Source organism: Anarhichas minor, unplaced genomic scaffold (assembly GCF_050575085.1).
Source record: "Anarhichas minor isolate MPS153535 unplaced genomic scaffold, ASM5057508v1 ptg000035l, whole genome shotgun sequence".
Taxonomy (NCBI): Eukaryota; Metazoa; Chordata; class Actinopteri; order Perciformes; family Anarhichadidae; genus Anarhichas; species Anarhichas minor.
Window position 1 is genome coordinate 1,166,054 of NW_027466481.1, and position 22,278 is coordinate 1,188,331.

Sequence of the window (22,278 nt, forward strand, 5' to 3'; positions counted from 1 at the left end):
TGATTGATTAAAAAGCAAATTAACAGAATAATCGTTTCTTCACTCGTTTAGTCATTTTGCTGTTAAATCTTGATTGAAATTGCAGAAAACGGTGAAAAGTTTTTTACTCAAAAATCATTTTGTTTTTGAGAAATAAGTTTGCAACTCAAAAAGGAAGTTTGTGTTAAATGGGTAAAAACAATATAACATGTTTCATAGAAATGAACTTTAAGTGTGAACTGAAGATGCATCCGGCTGAAAGTCCCGACGCCTACAGTCACCATTTATTTCAGAACAAATTCAAGTGAGACGCGGCTTTTCTTTTTCACAAGCACTTTATTTTTTTCTTCTTCTGTGTTTCACTTATTGTGGCAAGCAGCATTTTCACACCTGCACATGAAGTGAAAACAGCCGTTTTAATTTGTTGCTGAAAGAAAACGCGTGAACACGAAGCAGACCAGCAGTGTGGTTTACTTTTCACAGGTTGGTTCATCTATGTAGGAAATGAAGATGTCAGCAGATGCAGCATTTCCCAAAAAGTAAATCACTCAGTTAGCACAGAAATCACTGGGTTATTTGTTTTGTGGGTCCTTATGGGTTAAGCTTGTAGTCATTGGACATTCTGTTTGTACTGTACTCTTCTTCTTCCATCAGTAAGCATGCAGTTAGTCGATATCTCAAAAATGTATGAAACTCAGTTTTGGTGCAGAAGAGCTGATCAGTGAACATGTAGAGCGGCAGTGTTTGGCTGCCATCTAGTGTTCACCGGTAGTCGATGTCTGGTCGTCTGGAGAGAGAAGCAAGTTGCCCTCCAGCTGTTTTTATAAACACTATAGATTCATAACGAGGCTTCACCTCGTTCCCTTTTTTGGTTTCCACTGGCTTCATTCAGCCAGGGAGGCACACTGGACTGGTTTAGTGGTACGTTTGCCCACGGCAGTTAGATACGTAGCAATTTGCAGAGCCCTTCATTTTCTACGAAAACACTTAAGACGTGTGTGAAATTACACATCCGTGGGAACGGTTCCCACTGTAGACAAATTCAGTTTAAAGTGACACTTCTGTATCGCTGAGGATAAATTGGTAAAGCTGATTTTTTTTTTTTGGTTTGTTTGTTTGCTTTGCTACACATTTAGTATTATCCAATGAAGTGGGCATCGTCACAGGAAATCATTCTTTGGCTTCAGGTGCCATTTTTGCTCCTCACACCTTTGTGTTTATTAATTAAAAGGGATTACCACTGAAATGTAGCTTTTTGCCCCAAAATCAACACGTTCTATCATAATATGGCTGATTCCGTCATCTTGAGCTCTCTGGGATGTAGGGAAACACTAAAAACATCACTGTGTTGATCTCATCTCCAATATGAAATATTAAAAACATGACTGGCTATGTTTTTCTAATAGGTTCAACCTAGAATTTACAGTGGACTGCATGTTCCTCTTTTGAGAGCTAATAACTCAAACTCTAATAACAAGAGAATAATACGTTTTATCAAACACCCTCCAGAGAAAGATTAAGCAGACTTAACATTTAATACAGACCACATTTCTCTTGGTTAGAGTGTGTGAACCCTCACATTCCCGTTTCCTTGTGTTTAAGTGACTGAATGCAACGGCTTTAACTTGACGTGTGACAACCGGGACTCGTTGCTCTTCACAACTGCTCCAAAGGAGGCAGTTTCTCTCACATTCTAATACCCGCTTAAATGAAATCTGTGTGTTAAGAATGCCTTTAGAAGAAAAATAGAAGGTTGAACCGTTGATATTGGTTTCCCAATCGCCTAATTAAAATGTCATAGAGTGTCCTTAAGGTTTAGATATTGGTCTGTTTTAAATAATAAATCTGGTCAAAGTGAAACATTTAATAACAGCTGTCGCAGCAGTGTTTCCTCTGTACCTTCTAGTAGTGTTACATCATTACAGCAGCAACATTTGCAGTCAAATTTAGTCGTACTAGTATTTAACAGTATAAGAAAAAACAATGAAATATGACAACTGATTAACAACTGTTAGAAACATGACAGAACTTCAGATGCATGATGTTGGTCGTTATGCATAGCTCATAAGCATGCAGGTATAGTGTATATAAATGTATAGGCCTGTAATATTTATATAGGATTATCTTTGCATACGTATACACCGATATATAGTTGAACCCAGTCTCTCTCCCGTTGGACCACGACCCGATGCTCCCTCCTGTCCCTCAAAACAGGATTTAGAAACGGTATACAGTTCAGGTCTTTCCATCCTTTGCAGAAGTTACTTTAAAAAAAAAAATTTCTATCAAGAAAATATTTTTCTTCCTTCTGTGGTTTTTCCATCTTGTGAAGAGGATGGTGGGATGTGAGTTACGGTGAGAGGAGAGGAAATGAATGAGGGTATTTGAAAATACTCAAGGACTCCATCTTGAATTCTTCCTCGACCTGAAGCAAGACAAAAAGAAATGAAATTGTCAGAAATATGAATTATGTAAAAGACTAAAGTAACATGCAGTAACGCCTTCAATCAGGCCTTCATTTTCCTGGGAGATCGCTCCCGGTGGCATAAAGCGAGGTTTAAAGGGAACCCATCCAAACGCTGATGGTGTCTTTGTTTTATAGCAATTACATCGTGCAATCCCCATTAACTTCATCATAATAAAACAATGATTATAGAAATAAATATGGTGGCAATTTAAATAAATTCTAGTGTGCGCTGAAATAATTCATTGAATCTGTTTGTCCTGCACCTACAGTATAAAGGATTGGATGAGCACTACCTCTCTACCTATTGAATGGCTCAAACTTTAGTAAAATAATTTGGTTATTTTGTTGTAAGTCGGACACTTTGAAGATCCAAACGTTGAATGTAGCACGTTGGCTAACCAGAGATACGTGTACGCCAAAGAACCTGAGCTACAATCTGTATACAATATTCTGATACAAGAACATTATATTCTAAGAAATTCTTCTTTTTTTTAACTTTCAACCCAGTAGTGGTGTTAACAAGGTGTATGATCACAATGTATGATCGCCCACTTTGGAAAATAAACGCGAGCACAAGAAGCATCTGTATCGAGACATTAAGTTTAGTGAGAATCCAGACCTACCGGTGCTATTCTGCCTCTTGTACAGCTGCACAATTATCTTTACTTTCTGATGCTATAGCTAAATACTCCGCCCTGAAGGAAAGAAAGTGGTGGAAAGGAAGAACAGGCAGACACAAGATCAGTCAATCAGAATAAGACTTCAGTTCAGTGAGGGGGAAAAAAAGGAACATGTTTGTTATTTTTGAAAAGAGCAGATTGAAAGAGATTGTGTGTCTCTGCTTCCCACACAGTGTCAGGAAGGGGAAAACAAAGGTGAAAGCGGTTGGTGGGAGGTCGGCCCAGCAGGTTCTGGAAATGGAGGGCTGGCACCGTGAGAGAGGCTGGCTGTGTTTGTGTTTGAGTGTCTCATGGGTTACTCACGCGCTCTCTCTCAGAGCCTCCTCTCCTGCCGCTGATATCTTCCTGTAGCAGTAAATCATCTCGATCGCGAGCCACACCTGCAGCCCGATGATGGTAACATACATCATCACCTCAGACAAAATGGATGCCAGTCCCCTGGTGACTAGAGAGACGGGGAGGGAGATACGGTAAGAAATACTCTACCTGTGTGCTTAATTGAAAGGGGCTTACATACATTTTTGCCATGAAAAAGACGAGGGCTGCCCAGGCTGTTCATCCTTTTTGAACAATATATGTCATAAGTCATCATTTATCAGAATCGTGCTGCAGATAGCCTGCTTCAATCAATTGTTTTGACCACACGGGGCCAGCACAAAAACCCTAAACGCAACATTTACATAATATCAAACGGCTGCTTTTTTACTCATCCAGATGCTATGGAGCAACAATATAATTCATTTGGACTCCTGTTCCTGTCCAATGCGGAGAATCTAAGTCCGATCAAACCCATAAGGTTTGGTCTAACATCTCCGGAGAGAAATATTTGGCTCTTGAGCTGCTAAATGTTCCGCTATGTTTACAAGCTAGTGTATCAGTGGGTTGAGAATCAGGCAGTGAGAGTGTTATCTCCTTGAACAGCTGGCTAGACAGACAGTAGGACAGCATCCCTCCTCTCTTACGTTTTGGCACCACTTTCATGTGGATTATCTTGGTGGCGTTGGCTGGATGTTCGAAGTTGGAATACTCGAGGATGCGGGTGAATATGCACTTGTAGGTTCCAGTGTCATTGAACGTCACATTGAGGATGTAGATGGAGCCTTCCTGTAGGTCATTGGTCTTCTTGCTGCCGTTCCAGGCCAGACGATCCATGAAACGTGGGTCGTTGGTGTAGCCCCTTTTATTGTCATAGCTGTATATCTGGAAGAGAATTGCAAGTATGGGATTTCTTTAAAAAGGAGGCCGGGAACAAAATAGAGACTGAACATTTGTACAGTTGTAATCCATTTGTTACGAATACTGTTAGCTTTGCATAGAAGCAAGTGTTTAGGCTGATAAATGTGTTTTTACATGCAGCCACAGCTCATTTCAGTATGCAGTGAAAATGAACTTTCAGATACTATACATATGCAATATGTCAGCAACAGTGTTGGTCCATCTCTCAATACAACTACTAAACTCTCAGCCCATTGGGCTAAGTGATTTCTTCAAACAGCTGGGCACTGCCACTTCAGCAAACAGAAACACATTTATTTTACAATGTTCACACATCTAGTGTGACTTTCCACCTGTTTTTGGATCTGACTAATACTTTTTGGCTTGCGGTCCCATTTATTTACCCGTGTCAACAAATTAAACTACAACAGCGAGCTGCTGTTTTCTCCTGGATGCTGGCAGGTGTAAAACAAACTGTGTTGATGAATGAATATTCATAACCCGCCTGTCAAGTTTGATTTTCACTTTTCCTGTCATCCTTGAGCAAACAGACAGCTGGTCTCCACATCACCGCTGCTGCTGTTTTCCCATATCGACCGAGCCGCATTTGTGGCCTCACCGCTGCACTTCCTGGTGTATTAGTTGAAACACATTCTAAAAGGCAGCTGAAGGCTAATGGGATCTCTCCTGCTCCAGGAATGTACCATTATGGCCTCTTTGCTTTGCCTGGGGAGGGCTGCTTAGTTCAGCAAGAGGCGCTTTCTTCCAGTCAACACACGGCGGAAAAGGCCTGTCATAAAAAATGCAAGACTCTGCTCTCTCTCTCTCTCTCTCTCTCTCTCTCTCTCTCTCTAAATGCATTGCAGCCGTTTCCCAGAAAATGAATGAAATAATTGTGATGATGTCACCCAACGGTTTGTGGACTACGGTTTTGAAGTCGAGTTAGTTATTTTGGCTGACGCCATCTTGGTTTTTGGCTGTCGCCATCTCAACCAGAAGTGACGTGAGAGGATGGAGCAAAGTACAAACTAGTGGAATAAGACATTTGTAGGTGACCAAAATTAACTTTCATGAACTGAGACCATACTGTGAAAGGGTTAAACGAAAACACCAAGAACTCCTAGACCCGACAAGGCCGTGGTAGCGATCTGTCAATTACAAGGTAGCCACTCCCTGAATCATACGCTGCTTTATGGTCAATTTTTTGTAGATTTCCATACAATCAGACTTCTTTTTTCAACCAGAGGAGTCGCCCCCTGCTGGCGATTGGAAAGAATGCATTGGCTTCACTTTTCAGACCCGGAGGTTGCCGCCTATGTTTACCATACAAACGTATTTGAGTGATATCAATCTTCTCATCTAACTTTCTGCAAGAAGGAAAATGCATTTCCCAACATGTGGAGCTATTCCTTTAGGTCGTTACTGAGGAATACTTTTTTCAAAGCCTGCCTTGTGGCATTATCTTATTACCACTCACAGGGCTTTCGTCTGTCTCATCTGAGGCCATGAAGAACCAATCGACGGAGGCCGTGGCTTTCACCTCGCCCCTTTTCTTACAGGAGATGCAGCCCAGTTTGAAGCCTTCGTTGACCACGGCCTCTGTGTTTGAGTCCACCTCCACGCAGGCTCCACGGCACAGAGACGCTACAGAGTGAAAGGATGAAGAACACACAGTTAGAAACCTGCTCTATCACTTTATTGCTCTTTGCAGGTCACAGGGTTTAGAGGTAAGAGCCCTGGGTGGCCATCATCCTCTTTGTCTTGTACCCGTGACTCTGGGAAGAGGTTGATACGCGGGCAGAGCTCTGGTGTTTTCCAGCATCTTAGTACTTGCAGGCAAACTGTTTAAACAGTACTTTACAAAACAAGTTTAGCTCCTGTAACTTTTGTATTTTTGCGTGCTTACTCCCAATGCTAATTGCATGTGAGATTTTTTTCTTTTGTTTTCTTGCATTCTTTTTTTATTTCCTCTCATCCTCTCAGTACATGCATTGTTGTGAATTTGATTGATTTGTTTTTTTTAGTCATTTACATTTGAGGTGTTTTTTAAGCGGTGAAACTGAGGGGAAATAAAGAGGTTGCAGTATGCGGGACTAGTTTCTTGCATTCTGTCAATTGGTGAATGAGCTAAATTCATATATAGAAGCGTGAGTCTATATATGCCATCATCATCATGACACATACTTCTCATCGGCCGGGAGTTACACACCTGTAACTCCAAATGTTTCTTTCTCACTCTGCACCTTGCAGTTTCCACTGAGGCCTCAGCATGGCGCTCAACCAATGATCTCGTATTATTGTCAACTTTGACTTCTGGGGATGCGTTTGTTTCGAATCGCAAGATGGGGGGGAGGGGGGGGGGGGGAATGAGGGAGAGGACAGGAAACACAACGCTGATCAGATGAACTCAAATCATTAAAAGTGTGGTTGGGATTGACAGAGGCTGCACATCATCCATGGCCTCACGTACACAAATATATAAAACAAAGGTCTATCTTTTACTCCCTCAGATACAAATATTGCAGCACCAAGGTGAAACTTTAAAATGAATCACAGACGTAGAATTGCCACCACACTGCAGAAATACATGGAGGGGAGGAATGGGGGGGGGGGGGGGGGGGTGATGAAGAGAAAGTTAGTAAGTTAGTACAGGCTTCAAAGGTAACATCCATTTCTACTAAAGCACGGGGGGAGATGGGGAAGCAGGAGGGAAGAAGCCTAATGTCGGCTGATGCACTGCAGAGAGAGAAGGGGAGAAAAAAAAGGGAAGGAATGGGAGAGAAAGTTAAGAACATAATAGAATCACAGGCCGCATAATAGAAACCCAAACTATCGTATTCAAACAAGAGACGGAGCAGTAGCTTTAAAAACACAGACCCGAACCCAGCTGGACCCGAGAACGACTAAACCCGACTGATTTAATTCCAGATTCAGTGATCTTAATGGACCTAAACAGAGGTTAAACACTATATTAGATATTTAGCTCGATATATTTAGCTAACCTATAGTATAGAATTGAGTATTTATAGTACATATTTAGAGATTATTTTAAATCCAAGACAAAACTGACAGAAATGGGACTGAGAGAAAAAAGCACAATTACAAATCTGCCTGCTACTTCAGCACCAAGGACAGCGCCGTGGATCTATCAATACACAGCTCAGTTACACAAACATCAGTCAGATAAAGGATCAATGAGTCAGGCAGACTAGACCAACATATGTGACAAAACAAACCCTCTGCCCCTGCACTCTCTGCTGCTATTGGATAAAGAGGGTGGATGGCAGGTTTTCCCGTTTCCCCTCAAACATAAAACACCGCAAACTGGTGTTTATGTACCTTTGGGTGGAGAATCACCGTCTACATGTCCGGGAGCTTGTGTTTCAGATTTGGTCGTTGCTTTCCCAGATCTCTGCGCTTACTTTGATGAGTGCACAGCTATAATCCATGAAAGAAATTATGGCAACAATTATAAAAATGGACCAAAGTTGTAATAAGACAGAATTTGCCTTTTATTTGCATAGAGCTGAGGCCCACCACAACAACTCAGGTGAGGAAAACTTACATGTCTGAACCTACAAAACAGGGTTCGGTTAAGGCTGGGGTCTTGGGTTTTCAGGTTTTCTGGGAGGCGGGTCTGCTGAGGAACTGGATTATAACAAACAGACCTGAGTCAAACAGCATTTGCTGATAACTGCTCAGAGAACAGGCGCACTTATTCACAACTAAAAAAAACTACAATTTCTACTTTTTTCAGTTTAATCTCTGCTCTAATTAGCTTTCTTGTCTGTTCCAAAAGTGGCTTGATTGTTTGTGTTAACTACAGGCTGCTGTAATATGCACCAGCTGTCAGTGCTGCAGGAAAGCATTTGTAAATCAACCGATAGACATTTGCCAATAGACACCACCAAATCTTTGGGTTATCATTAATATGCAGCGATATTTTGACTCAAGTCTGTGAGTTATTAGCTTCTACCATGTAGAAAAGACATGAAGGAAGAGACAGAAAGGCAAAGAGACAGACACAAGGGCAAGACATGCAGAGGAACACAGAAGGGTTTTAGATGGCTGGCATATTGACTGCTCTGAGAAAAGGAGGTGAGACCGGGAACACAGACAGAGGAGACACATTACCAATGACACACAGCGGGACATAAATTAAAAGGATGCCTGAAGACAGAGGAGAGACCTTCATTTTTGCAGGACAGACAGAATGAACACGGACAGAGACGGATGATAATGTAGCAGGGACGGCAGCGACACACAAGACAGTGTGAGGCGGTAATCCTGAGGGAGGTTGGTGACGCAGCAGAGGCGAGATTGTGCATGGTGGGCAGGGATGCTGCTGACTGTCCGAGGCTGAGATAACAAGTTAAGAAGACAGCGAAAAGACACCGCGCCAAAGAGAGAGAGAGAGCGAGAGAGAGAGAGAGAGAGAGACAAAGATGCAAGCAGACACAAAAGGAACTGCACATCCAAAGTGCAGACTAAACAGAGTCAGAGGCACCAAACCGCCTCAGCAACAGCACACTCAGAGCATCAAAAAAAGCAAATCCATTGCATAATCTGTGGACTGAGGTTCAGGATTATGCAACAGATATTCCAGAAAGTGCAGATTAGGAGGGGTTTTTCCCCCCTGACAGGGGGGCTGGCAGCCTAATCACTCAGATCATATCAGTTGCTGAGGCCTACAAAGCAAAAAAAGAAAAAGAAAAACCTGACCTAACGCTTTAGCTGCACAAAGGACCATCCACCCACTGAAGTTAGCTAGCTTAGCATGTTGCGGGGAGCTAAAGGAAATGCAAAAAGGATCAAGGCTATTTGCTGAACTGGCTATGAGAGAGAGAGAGAGAAATTGGATAAGTGACAGCGAAAGAGATGAGGGAGGACATCTGTTTCCGTGGCTGGATTAAAACACACGCATATACTGTAGGAACACTTAACCTGGGGAATTGCCAAGCATCCATGACATTTCCCTTGACACCAAGCGAGCGACAGACTTTCCACTGGAACAAGTAGACCATTGAAGCACACTGCTCTGAGAGCGTCGCTTCCATTTCACTTCACAAAGCTGTCATATTGTCTCGACTGGTTAAGTGATGGCACACTGGTTTATCAGTATAGAACAAAGCTCGAGGGATCCCAGCCTGGCCTTTCTCTCTTCGTATGATTTCACAGAACGGCTGCTCCATTGGTTCAAGAGCACTAAATCAAGACATCCAACATGTGATTTACAGACAAAAAAGACACAGAAATGTGGATAACAGCAAATACATTTTGAGAGAAACAAAATACCCCCCAAATGTACAATCCTCTGTAACTACTGTGCGATGTTTTGATGTAGTTTCAGATCTCTGCTGTCTAGTTTCCTGTTGATCTCACTTCATTCCTTTCTGTATGAGCTCTGTTCTCTGCAATGTCTGCACAAAGGCTCTTAGTACTGCATGTCCAATGACATTTTGTTCTGTAAGATAGATCTGAATCTGTTTTGAAGAATTGAACTCAAGGCGCCCATTCATTCTTTTCTCAAGAAATCCTCGGCTCCGTCGTCTATTCAACGTGTTGAATGATATATGAAGACCCCTGAGAAAAAACTCATTTTGAGAAAACGACTTTTGAAGATACGTAGTGTAAAAGACACTCCAGGTGAATAGGGTAACAACTTTAACTAAAAGATATCACAATGAAACGTCTCCAGTTGATTACTTACATTAAGACAGTTATTGTTTGTATTACAAGTCTGAAATGTTATGTTTAAACATGCAAATGAGGCATTATCTAATGCAAATGTTTGGTGAATTTAGGAGAAATCTACAGACGCAAATGGACAAAAATAGTAAAATAAACTCCTAAATGTGTATTTTGGATGTTTTCTTTCCACTAGTCTGAAAGAAGACATGTTATTAAGCTAAAGTACAGACCATGAATCAGATTTAACAGGATTTATTTTGCCCCGAGAACTTTCTGCAGTGCAGCACTTGAGTAGTCCTAATCAGTTTATGTTCCAACCCTGCCACTGAAAATGATGATGCTCTTCTCCGTAATGTTATTACCAATCTGTGCAGACGCAATGGTTGAAGTGGAGCGATGGAATGGACGTGAATCCATATGACTCGGGGGCGGAGAAGATGGTTCGGTCGTTCAAACATCCTGTTGACAGAGATCTCCTTTGACCATAAGTCCGTGCACGGAGCCATTTGCACACTAATTGGCTCCGTGCTGCATTAGAGTGTCTCTGCAGCATGCATTAGGTAAAGTTGCCATCGGATACTTTAGGTTTTATGGGCCTCTGGCTTGAAAGAGAGGACACACGACGCCGTCATTTGATTGTTTATGCTTGTGAATGACCGTGTTGTTACTTTTTTTGGCACTTTGAGCATCACAAAAAATAAAGTTTACTGTATAAGTGAAATCTAAGTCTGTTTTATGTATTTTGGGATGAGCCATCGCTTGATTCCTCCTATTTCTCATAGTTTGTTTGCTTTGCACCCGTCACCAATCTCAATTCAGACAGAGATGACGCGATAGAGCATCGTTGGAGCTTAGGATCATCCTAATTATTATTTAACTGCTGTTTGTGCGCTTTCTTTCCTTGTAGATTCACTATCTTCCAGAAACTTCTTGAATTCCATCTATTGCTTAGCACATACAAATGCTCATGTAAAAGTAAAAAAGAGCACAAGCTGCTATATTTTTCATTCAATCTGTTCCTTTCCTCTTTGTTTTGGGAGATTCCATCCAATTTCCTGTCTGGTCTTATATTCTCATCCTCCCTGCGTCCGGCTCCAGATGTGCTCACTCACTTCAGTCCTTAACTAACCCGCCGACTCCTCAACCAAACTGTCTGTTTCTGTCAATCCAGGTTTATGTAACCTTCTTACTTTTTGCCAAGCTTCACTTCTCCGCTCTGCTCCCTGGCTCAACTCTCTGCCGCCCCGGCCTGCTCGTTTCAACCTGCTATCCTGGATAAACCGCCACATCGTGTAAAAGAATAACAACATAACTTTAACTGTTATATTTCTTGAGATTGTGAAGCTGTGTTGGCTCGTGCATGTGTGGTTTGTAGTATTGTCGTCAGTGACAGAGTGTTAGACAAAGAGCAGCAGGCTGACAGTGATAAGTGCTCAGCAAAGCTCTCTTTCAATGCATCGCTTCCTTTTTGTGCTCAATTTTAAATCTCAGTGCTTAAAATAAGATCATCCGTGACGACAACATGCCAACTAAAAAAAGCTTTCGGCATGCACACGTGTGCTTTTTTAGTGAAATTAAACACGTGAAATATATATATAATAATGGTTGTAACCCATTTCATAACATCTACATCTTTACATTGCTTGCCAATGCATTGATCATTTTAAATGTATTAATGTTTTAATACAAACCATAAATGAAGAGAAATGGCTGTGTCTTAAATTTCCAAAGACGGGCTTGTTAAATATTATTAGACTAACAGTAATTTAAATATGATTATGTAGCTCAGGCTATTTTCATCTCAGTGGAAGCTGTGTGTGTGTGTGTGTGTGTGTGTGTGTGTGTGTGTGTGTGTGTGTGTGTGTGTGTGTGTGTTTGTTGTAAATTATTATTATAAATGCCTGTAAATGGCTTCTTGTGAAGGTGGGAAATTGAAGCTGAACTTTCCGATATGTTATTTATCAAATCAGATGAAAAACAAAGTACCATAACGGGAACATTTGCAAGAAACGATTAGTCAATTAATCAATTAGTCGAGCTACAGAGAATTGATCAGCAAATATTCTCATAATTGTTTAAGACGTTTTTCAAGCAAAGACACCAAACATTCTTTGATTTCAGCTTCTCCAATGTGAGAATGTGCTGCTTTTCATCTATTTCGTATCACAAGTGAATATCTTTGGACTGTTGGTCGGATGCACTTAGCAAGTCGTGGCAGGCATTTTCCCACCACTTTATATCACTTTATAAATCCATTATAGAGACGACTATTCGAGAAAAACACTTACTTTCAATAATTGATAATGAAAATAATTTTGGTTGCAGCCCTAAACTGTGAACGTCATAACGCCCCAGTGTAACACGGAGGGAGAAATGTATGTTCTAGACTTTTGAATACACAACGACGGCTGTATCTGTGTGTGTGTGTGTGTGTGTGTGTGTGTGTGTGTGTGTGTGTGTGTGTGTGTGTGTGTGTGTGTGTGTGTGTGTGTGTGTGTGTGTGTGTGTGTGTGTGTTCAACAAGCCCTCATCTCATTACTCTACAAAGAAAAACTGAACAGCTGGGCTTTTAGCACGTAATCCAGCCCAATGATCAAACACCCCCCCCCCTCCATGATGACATACAAACAGAGCCAACGGTGCAACATCAGACAACAGGAAACACCTCAACAACAGTAACAAACTGCAAACTGCACAGTCAGTGAATGCGATGGAGGCACAGTTTGAGGGGGGGGGAGAGGGTAGATGTTGGCTCACGTGTATACCAAGGTGAGGCCGTCGCGGCACAACGCAACCGTTACCCACTCACCTTGAAGCGCCAGGAGGGCCAGAGGCAGCAGCAGCAGCTCTTGGACTGCAGACATCCTGACAGGAGAACGGACACTGCTGGTGGTTCTCAACGGTGTCAAAACACACACACACACACACACACACTTCAGAAAGGGAGACACAAGACAGATCTTTACAGCAGCTATTCCAGCTTGGTGGTCAAAACCTCTACGACGCCAAACGATTACAAGTCTGGGAGAGGAAGAGACTCTTTTCGGAAGCTGTTGGGACTCTGGGTGTGGTCCGCCCGGGTGTCTTCCTCTTCTTCTCCTCCTTTTTTTTCAGCTCATACAAGGGGCTGGAGGGGTGGGTCTTCTTCTTGCTAATCTGGTCTTCTTAAGCAACTGAAAAACCTGACAGCAGCAGCGTGGAAAGCGTGTGCCCTGCTGCCTCGGCTCAGGATCTAAATCACTCTATTCTGTCCAGCCTCTCATTGTGTGAGCGTCTAGAGTTACCAGAGAGATGAATCACTCCGGGTTTCAGGTTTCGGCCTCTTGTGAGCACCAAAAGGGCCTTTGTTCAACTATTTATACTCTGTAGCACACCCGTAGGCCTGTTGAGCTCCACAATGAGACTGTGTGCACCAAATAATGCCAGTGCACTGACACACAGATAAATGATCGGCCGATGAACGGCAGTGTCAGTGATTGATCATGAAAGCCACTGGAAGACTGCTATCTTAGGGACGAGGCTGAGGAATTTGTGATTATGGAAGACGCAGCGTGTGAGAGACTCGTGCAGTGGCGAGCTAAAAGAGTGCGCAGTTAAAAGGTCTATTATGACGTCAAATATTGCTGGGCAGAAAGATGCTTTATGGATCTACAGTCTGAGTGGGATGGCAAATGGAAGCAGGTATCCTCTCGCTTGTTTCCACCTCTTTGGAAGAAGTTGCAACTATCACCCTATTTTTTAAGAGTTATATCAGTTATTGCTTTCTTTCTACAGTCCAAATTGCAGCGCCACAACTACATATCTCTTCATGTAAAGCTGTAGGCAGCGTGCACGGTCTGTTTAACTTCTGACTCATTCATGTGAATTCATCCACTGTTTGCCCACATCAATTAAGCCATGTGGTTTGAAAAAAGAAAGCATCAAATCCCGTCCGTCCTCTTTAAAAAAAGAAAAATCCCATAAACGCGCAGCACAGCCGAGCGCAGCGTCCTTTTACCTGTCACCTCTTTATCAATATCCCCCTTTTTTTTTTAACTAATTCTGCGCTCTTTCCTCCCCTCAGTGATATCCCTGACACGTCTCGTCCCGTTGATGGTTCAGAGGTGGACTGCTTCCATCCCGCGTCAGGCTGTCAAATGCTAGAAGTAGCTCTGCCGTCACTCCGGGGACCATCGGAGAGATTTATGGATCAGCGCACGACACAGAAAAACAAAAAAAGACAAAAATCTCTTACTTGTTGCCTTCAAGAAGAGTCGCGCGTTGGGAAATGTCTTTGCGAGACACGCATATTCCTCCTGGAGACGCTGCGCGAGACGTCAAAATGAAGAAAAGCGGAAGGGAAACACGCACCGAAGAAAAATAAATTCAGTAATCTCCAGAGATGACATGGTGTGTCGGTGGAAGGATGGCGCGCTAACCAGTCTTTGGGACGGGTGAAGGCTGAGGGAGGGAGGTGCATGCAGGAGGAGGAGGAGGAGGAGAGAGGGTGTGATGCATTGCAGCTGAGGGATGGAGAAAGAAGAGCAAGGGGAGGAGGAGATGGAAGTATAAAGCCATTGTTATGGCAACAGTGATTTTATATGATGTTTTCATTGCTTCCAGAAACCACCACGTGTTGGCAAAGAGAACAGTCACTGATAATAAGGATTTCCAACACAAGATTCAAAGGTTTGAAATGCAAGGTTGTACCAAAAGTCTATGTGAAATAATTTGATTAAGAAATATAATAAAGGATGCAAAATAAAAACAATACATGATTGATACACAGAGATCATAAATGTGCAGGGCAGAGCAGAGACAAGACATGTGAGCTCACCTTGCTAAAACTACAGCCGTCTAACACAACAGCCCTGCAATAAATCCTCCCACCATGAAGGTTATATTATATAACGTCCACTTTTATTAGTTGAAGCTGTTAGAAAGCTCAAGTTTATACGGTATAGTTTTGTGGTGCTGTTGACAGGTATGTCTGTCTCATTGTCTCATAATCCGTCCATGACTGTAGGCTGTAGCATTTTTTATACTCTTATTTCATATTAGAATATTTCAAGTTGTTTACTTGACAAAGCAATGCAACTTTCATTTACATGTCTTTTTAATACAATCGTTTATACATATAGCTCATTTCAAATCCACATCCAGCATTTGGTGAATTCCTGATGAATTTTAAACGGGTTACTCGCCTTAAAACTAAGTGTTTGTCATTAAATGCCTCATGGAAAGTTACATATTTACTCGCCTGTCCCGTTCACAGCCTGCCTGTTAGACATTTTATCTGCCAGGTTTTCAACCCACTCTTCCAGCCACCATTGCTCTCTGACTTAGTCATTAATCAACACATATACAACGGGCATGCACACACAGCCACACAACCACATGTAACATAACCACAGGTGCACTGACTCACTCCCTGACTCAGAGGGGAATCAGTCCAGTGTGTGTGTGTGTGTGTGTGTGTGTGTGTGTGTGTGTGTGTGTGTTTGTGTGCGCTGATCTCTCGTTTTGGCCATTTCATCATGCCAGCAGTGAGGATTACTCTGCTGATTGCTTGCCTGTCCTCGCTCTGACAAATGCATCCTTCCTGTGTGTGTGTGTGTGTGTGTGTGTGTGTGTGTGTGTGTGTGTGTGTGTGTGTGTGTGTGTGTGTGTGTGTGTGTGTGTGTGTGTGTGTGTGTGTGTGTGACCTTCCTGTACCTAATTCCACTAACATCCGTTTTCCTTATTTGAAAATTTGTGGATTAATTTTAATCACAGCGACAAGACATACTATATATATCCACTCGTGCTTCAGTGATTCTTGTACAAAAATGCAGCTTTAATGCATTGATAGGCGATGCATTTGGTGTGACCGTGGCTAAGTGGAGAGCAGGGCCATCCTTCAATCAGAGGATCGGTGGTTCAATCCCCGGCTCCAGCTCCGCTAGTCACATGTCTATGTGTCCTTGAGCTCCCATGTATGGTGTATGAATGTGATAGAATCTGAAATTGTAAGTCGCTTTGGATAAAAGTGTCTTCTAAATGATTTTAATGTAATGTCAATTTTAACTAAAAGGTGATTTGAGTCTTAATTTTAGGCACAGATTTTTCCCTTGATTGCTTGTTGTTTAAGTTTATGCTTAAAGTTAAGCAAGTGCTATTTTACTGCATTACTGAAACTGTTGCTCAAAACCTAGAAAAAAGAGAACATTTACATTTCAGATGAAAGAGGAACGTGTGGGCAGGGACTTTACTTTGCTTTCTGATGAAAGAGCGAACTGTTCCTGGGAAATCAAAACCCCCCAAAAAAAACCAAATGACTAGTATCAACATGAGACTATTTAAGATCAGTAAACATAGTCTACAATTGAATATGCTTTTTGATACTCTATCACCTCTCTATGTAATATTATTCACAGTCATATACAGTTTACATTGTGAAACAGTAATAATTATAGGAGGCCACAGATGTCACACCAGGAATAAGACATTGTTTGTTACTTCTTCCTTAAATGCATAAAGACATACAGTGTTTTGCTTTAATCACAGGAACCCTCCACTTTAAAATCATTTGTGAGGTTTTTTCAATCTTGTTTTGCTTCCTTTGATGCATTTTTTCCCTCAAAAATTGAACTACCATGATTTAATGATTTATTTGTTATTATCATCACTCGCTGCGTCACAATTTGGTTCAGGGGCTGAAACAGTTTTATCATTATTTTAATCATGCACAATATGTACAATATGTACAATATTTTCATTCAAAGTGCTCCCCTGTCAATGGACAGAAGCTGACTGTCCCTGGTTATGAAGATGCCTTGGCCCCGGGAGCCTTGATCCCCATTGCTAAGCATTTCCGTTTCAGCCAGATGTTGACAAACTCTCAGCATCTGTACATCAGCAGGGCTGTTACGAGGCTCAGCAGGATGACGATGGGCACCAGGAGGAGAGCCATATACAGGAGCCACGGCTCTGGAAACACCACCACAGCTGGCTCTGAGAAACACAAAACCACTGACATGAAGCGTAATCCTCCAGAAATGAAGGATTAAAGAGTGCTGGGTTTATTGTAATCATTTCTCCAATTAAAACAAAGCCAACTATCTGCATAGATTCCACTCGGTCAACAAATGCCTTTTTGCGATGCGTGTGAAGGATTTTTCCTGAAGCTGTTTTGGACAGACTCACCCGAGGCAGTTGTCAGACATGTTAGGGAACCATTTCTTTCAGCATCTCCATCAACTTCAGCCACTAAGGAGAAAAGGTCAAACAAGTGTTGTTGACATAGTGCAGGACTTCGGGCCAATGACGCCTTGAAATTGTCAAGTGCAGCTTTAAAATGATATCCACTGTTGTTTTCACACTCAAGGCTTTTCTAGTTAGAAGAGAAAAGCTTTTCTGCAGATGTGGATAGATAACTGGAACGATGCTGGAACCACGGCAAAGATGTCAGAGTTCATGTTGTGTGGAAGCCTGCAGGCTGAACATTTACAATAACTGGGTGAGCAGAATGGCAGCTTTTGTGTTATTCTATAATCTTCAGTACAGAGGTTATTACCAGGCGAATGGTAGTAGAAGATGCTTTTCGTTATCAGATCTCCGTTCAGGTGCAGCTGACACTCGTATTCTCCTTTAATCCTCAGAGGGACGGTCTTGGAGAGGGTGACGTAGGGCAGAGCTGCGCCCACAGCTCCTGGAGCACAGTCAGCAGGTTGGAGTTTGCATCCATTGAGAAAAATGGACAAAAGAAATCCGGGATCCGGGGTCACGTTTACTTCGCACCAGAGCAGAGAGTCATTGTGAGCGGTAAAGATCATGGTGTCTGAAAGAGACGCAGGCAGATGCACAGGTGTGTACACGGCACGTTAAAACACACTCAGAAACACACTCATTTGCATTGAAGGTTCTGTCTACTTTCATGAAATTCTTCTCTAACTTCTAAATGTTTTAGCCTATACACTGCACATTCATATACCATGAAGACGGGTGCTCGTATTCACATGTACAGAAGGAATCTGGATACTAAGTGTGTTGGATACTAATATTAGTTTTTGCTGGAATTAGCTTAAAGCTAAATTGTAGGGGTTTACATGTTCTGTAATAACATTTTTAACCTTATTTTCATGCAAGTTGTCAAAAAGCATATTTTTTATTTTAGTTTAGAACTAAAAATGTAATATATTAACTTTACCTATCAGTGATATTTAAATTTGAATTTTTTTTATATTTTATTGCAGCAGTTGTAATGAATCAGTTGAATGTAACTTTACCAATAGCCAAATGTTCAGTTGTGGAACTAGACATAGTCGGACTCATTTTTTTTCTGTTTCTGATTAACTAGGAATTTAGAGAAACCAAGTTTCTTCAGCAGAAATGTAGGCCTATGTGTATTATTAACATGACGAACATCTTATTTGAAATATCATGGTTATCGTCAATACACCTATATTTGAATCTTAATAGGAATAGAAAAATCTAAAACCTTGTATTCACCATAAACCTTCAGTGAAGTTTCATTTCCTTTCCTCCTGAAACTTTTATCCCTCTTTGTGGTGATGGAGAGTTTGCACAGGTACTTCCCACTGTCGGCCCACTGGACATTCTTCAGGACTATGGACTTGTTTGAAGTGTTCCGACTTTTGTCCAGACGTTCAACACGCCCCTCATATTTCTCAGAGGGGTACCACAGTCTGAGATTGTCAGTGTTGTCCTCTGTTAAGTACATCCAATACAGAACCGGCAGGGTCACCATCTTCTCATCGTGTGAGAGATTGAGACGGCACGGCATCATGACGTCATGACCCAGAGCAGTGGTGAGCACAGGAGGCTGGTAGACTGTGACCAGAGAGCGAGTACCTGAAAAACAGAAAGAAAAAAAAATGAATGAGCAGTTTCCTGTTAAAAGTAACCTTCACAGTATATCTTTCACCAAAGTTCTCAACCTCCATCTCTTTTGTTATGTTCAATTGTGTTATGATGGAGGTGAGTTTAGCTACGGGCAGCGACAGACTGGATACAAGCAAAGACCACAATGTTTGTACATGCGAGTTTAAGTTTTAACAGAAAGGTCCAGGAATGAGTCCTAAACCCGGCAATGAGTCAGCATTTATGCACCTACAGTTCGCTCATCTCGAAGTTAATGGGTAAGATGCCTGAATTAAGGTCTTTGGTTAGCACGAGTTTAAGAGATTGCAACGCCTTGTTCTACGATTTAAAATCTGCCAGTAAATCCTTGTGAAATTTGAGGCTTTTACGTGTCTTAAATTAGACACATCTTTGCAGTTAGTGGACGCACGGAAATAAAAATCCAAATGTAGACAAAGAGATGCACAGCTCAGCAGCAAGAAACTACATGCTACCAAACTTTCTCTCTTTTAGACTCAATACATTGTTTGATCCTAAAGAAGAAGTGAAATTAGACTTCTTCCGCTTAAATTGAATAATTGGAGATTTTCCTAGGAGCTTAAAGTGCCTACAATATATTGTGCTTGTATTAGGCTGATAGGAGGATATGTGTATTCTGTGTATGTTGGTTTCTGCTTTCAGTTGTTGAGGTTGCCACTTCCTTTTTGGTCAAAGGCAGCCAAACATTTACCAACAACATGTCAAGTAAAAGTTGTCACATGAAAAGTTGTTTTCACTTTTTTATTCATGTTGGCCCAGAGTTGCTGCATGATCTTGGAAGGTTTTACCAACATGGTATGAAGCTTTTAAAAGGAAGACAAAACTTTTGGATAAAAGAATGAAACAAAGAGATTGAAGAATGTGTTTCCACATTCATTAGTGATAACAATTATTTTGGGCATCCTGATAGCTGAATGTTAAATAACCGCAACTGCCTCGAATCAATTCAGGCTTTGTACCTTTGTTACATATCCCCTTCTCTCTTTCTCCTCTACCTCTACACTCTTATCCAATAAGAGCAAAAAACACCCCCCAAAATATTTTTTTCAATTATGGTTGAGATATTAATTATGGAGATTTTAAAGAGATATTTTAGTGTGCTACCCAGAAGCCTTGTTGACTTAGGCCACAAGACCAAAGATGCTCCATTTTCTTTTTACATATCCAAAGATGGAGAAGAATCTAGCATGCAAAAATATTTGATACGGTTTAAAACAGATTATTATCAAACTAAGATTGCCTTTATCACAGTGTTTAGAAGTTATAACAATTGAAACACAAGAACTGGTGCTTGTGAGAGAGGAAAAAAGCAAATTGCCAAATATAAAAACAGAATTTACAGGAGGTTTGAAATGTGATTTATTTCAAAAGCAATTTGTAAAGACGTGTCTCGGTCCACCAATATAAAGTTAAGTTTTGAGGGTTCTCTCTCCTTTGGATTTGTCATGGACCAAATGCAGAACTAAAAGCAAGTTTTTGCCTCTGCCTTCTCCATCTAACTTGATGCATGTTGTTGTTTTTGTTACATATCAGAAAAATACAGCAGAGCGTGAACATCCACACACCTGTGTCAATACCACAGCAAAGAAACCACTAAAGAAAGGATGAAAATGCCTGAATGAAACCTGAACCCTTACAGGAAACAACGTCAACCGTCTGTCCTTAAAACTGGATTTAAGAAATATATTACATTTGGCTGCAAGTAAGCCTGCAAAGCATTTATGATAAAACACACTGTGTTGAATTGAGTAATGATTAAAAAACCTATGTTCACCATCACAAACACACATTTGTCATAAATCAAAAATATGTCAATCAAAAAACTGTACCTGCGACCATAAAGTAGAAAAACATCCACTGTGTCCATCCCAATTTCGTCACAACGAGGCTGTGATGCATCTCAGACAAAATTATCTTTAGCATGCGTCTCTAAACGGACGACTTTGCCTCTTTTGAGTGCAGACAGATGAAGCACATGAAGGCGTATGTTACACCACTCCCTCAGAGGCTGGAAAATGTTAATCTTCTGACATCTTTAAAATGTCACACAGTCCAAAAATAGTATTTTTTTTAATTCTGCAAAGAATTTAAATGGATAAAAAAGGCAGTATATAAAAAAAAGTACCATATTATTTAATTCTTTATTAGAAATTACAGATCAAAAATGAAAGCACAGTAACAGGATGTGGTTCTTTGGTTTAAAGTCAGGTTGTGTTTTTTTCACGTGTATTTTGTTGCATGGAATACACAGTTGACAAAACTATCACCATTCAAGGTCCTGGTACCTGCTTGTTCTAGAGCTTTCGACTATATCTCATTGTCTTCATTGTCTTCATCTTCATTGAAATCTGCTCAATTGTCATGAAACTTTCCTTAACTTTAAGGGCGTACTTTAAGGGCGTCTCGTTCATGTTGTCCTAAAAGTTGAGCTTGACTGTTCAATCTTGATCTTGGAAACAGCAGTCAGCAAAAAAGAAATGTCCACTCAAGATCCACTTACTTGCTTTCTCTGGAGCGCAAGCAAATAAGTAGAGATTGTTGCGTTGACAAGACCTACTCAGATAGCTATTGATGACAATGGGGCCGATCAATTCAAATCATATCTATATCTATATACTTTAATTATTATAAAATGGAATTAGTTATGTGTCAAGAATGAATTTTCAAACTCAACAAGAGTAAGAAATTACTTGCTGACTTTTATTGTTGTCTAGCACAGCTCACTTTATCTTGCTTCTCAACAGTGTAGGCTTATACGTATGCTCCTGACAGACAATGGTGTACGTTTTCCATGCGTCCTCCCACACAAGAGGAAAGATATAGTTCTAGTGCAATCATCCATTTTTTTAATATGCACCATATTTCCTTTCAGTTGAGCCTTGAAAGGAAACCGCCGTGGTGCATGAAATATGCCATCAAAATTTGAGGTGTGAAGACCACCAGCTCTGCAACAGGATATCACAGCTTTCTGCACCCACTTGCGCAGTCATTTTACTTCAGAACTGTGTTACACTTGCATGTGGTGAATTTGTGTAAAAGAAAAACGGTTTAAAAGATAATTTTATATTGTTTAAAAGGTGGGAACATGTGTCTCATCTGGGTTTATGCCAGTTTAGTCTGACAGAATGTGCTGTGAATATTTATCGCCAAGTACTTTTCCACATAACAAGGAATAAACATGGCAAGAGAACAGAAAAAATATGAAGTTAAAATCTTCAAGTCAGGAAACAATAATCTAATAATAATTAAGATGATAAAAAATAAGTACAAGTTAAAGTACAAGTACAATGAGAGAGCTGTACATTACAAAAGTAATTTGAATCCAAAATAATTATAAAGTGTATGTTTTTTGCGACGTTAAAAGTA

At 41.0% G+C, this 22,278-nt stretch overlaps 2 protein-coding genes across 2 annotated transcripts; both read right to left on the reverse strand.

Annotated features, from left to right (window-relative positions):
• Nucleotides 1–3,074: 3,074 nt before the first annotated feature.
• Nucleotides 3,075–12,896, reverse strand: scn1ba (sodium channel, voltage-gated, type I, beta a). The gene is made up of 6 exons (XM_076106687.1): nt 12,842–12,896; nt 7,907–7,989; nt 5,819–6,028; nt 4,089–4,326; nt 3,430–3,571; nt 3,075–3,141 (listed from the first exon to the last, which is right to left on the reverse strand). Exons 1-6 carry the CDS (start codon nt 12,894–12,896, stop codon nt 3,075–3,077), a joined length of 795 nt encoding a protein of 264 aa, XP_075962802.1.
• Nucleotides 12,897–16,040: 3,144 nt separating this feature from the next.
• On the reverse strand, nt 16,041–20,858 carry LOC142965748 (uncharacterized). Its single transcript, XM_076106826.1, has 5 exons — nt 20,742–20,858; nt 18,502–18,864; nt 17,567–17,830; nt 17,197–17,259; nt 16,041–17,004 (listed from the first exon to the last, which is right to left on the reverse strand). The coding sequence occupies exons 1-5, from the start codon at nt 20,833–20,835 to the stop codon at nt 16,892–16,894; spliced, it is 897 nt and encodes a 298-aa protein (XP_075962941.1). The 5' UTR covers nt 20,836–20,858; the 3' UTR covers nt 16,041–16,891.
• Between the last annotated feature and the right edge of the window lie 1,420 nt (nt 20,859–22,278).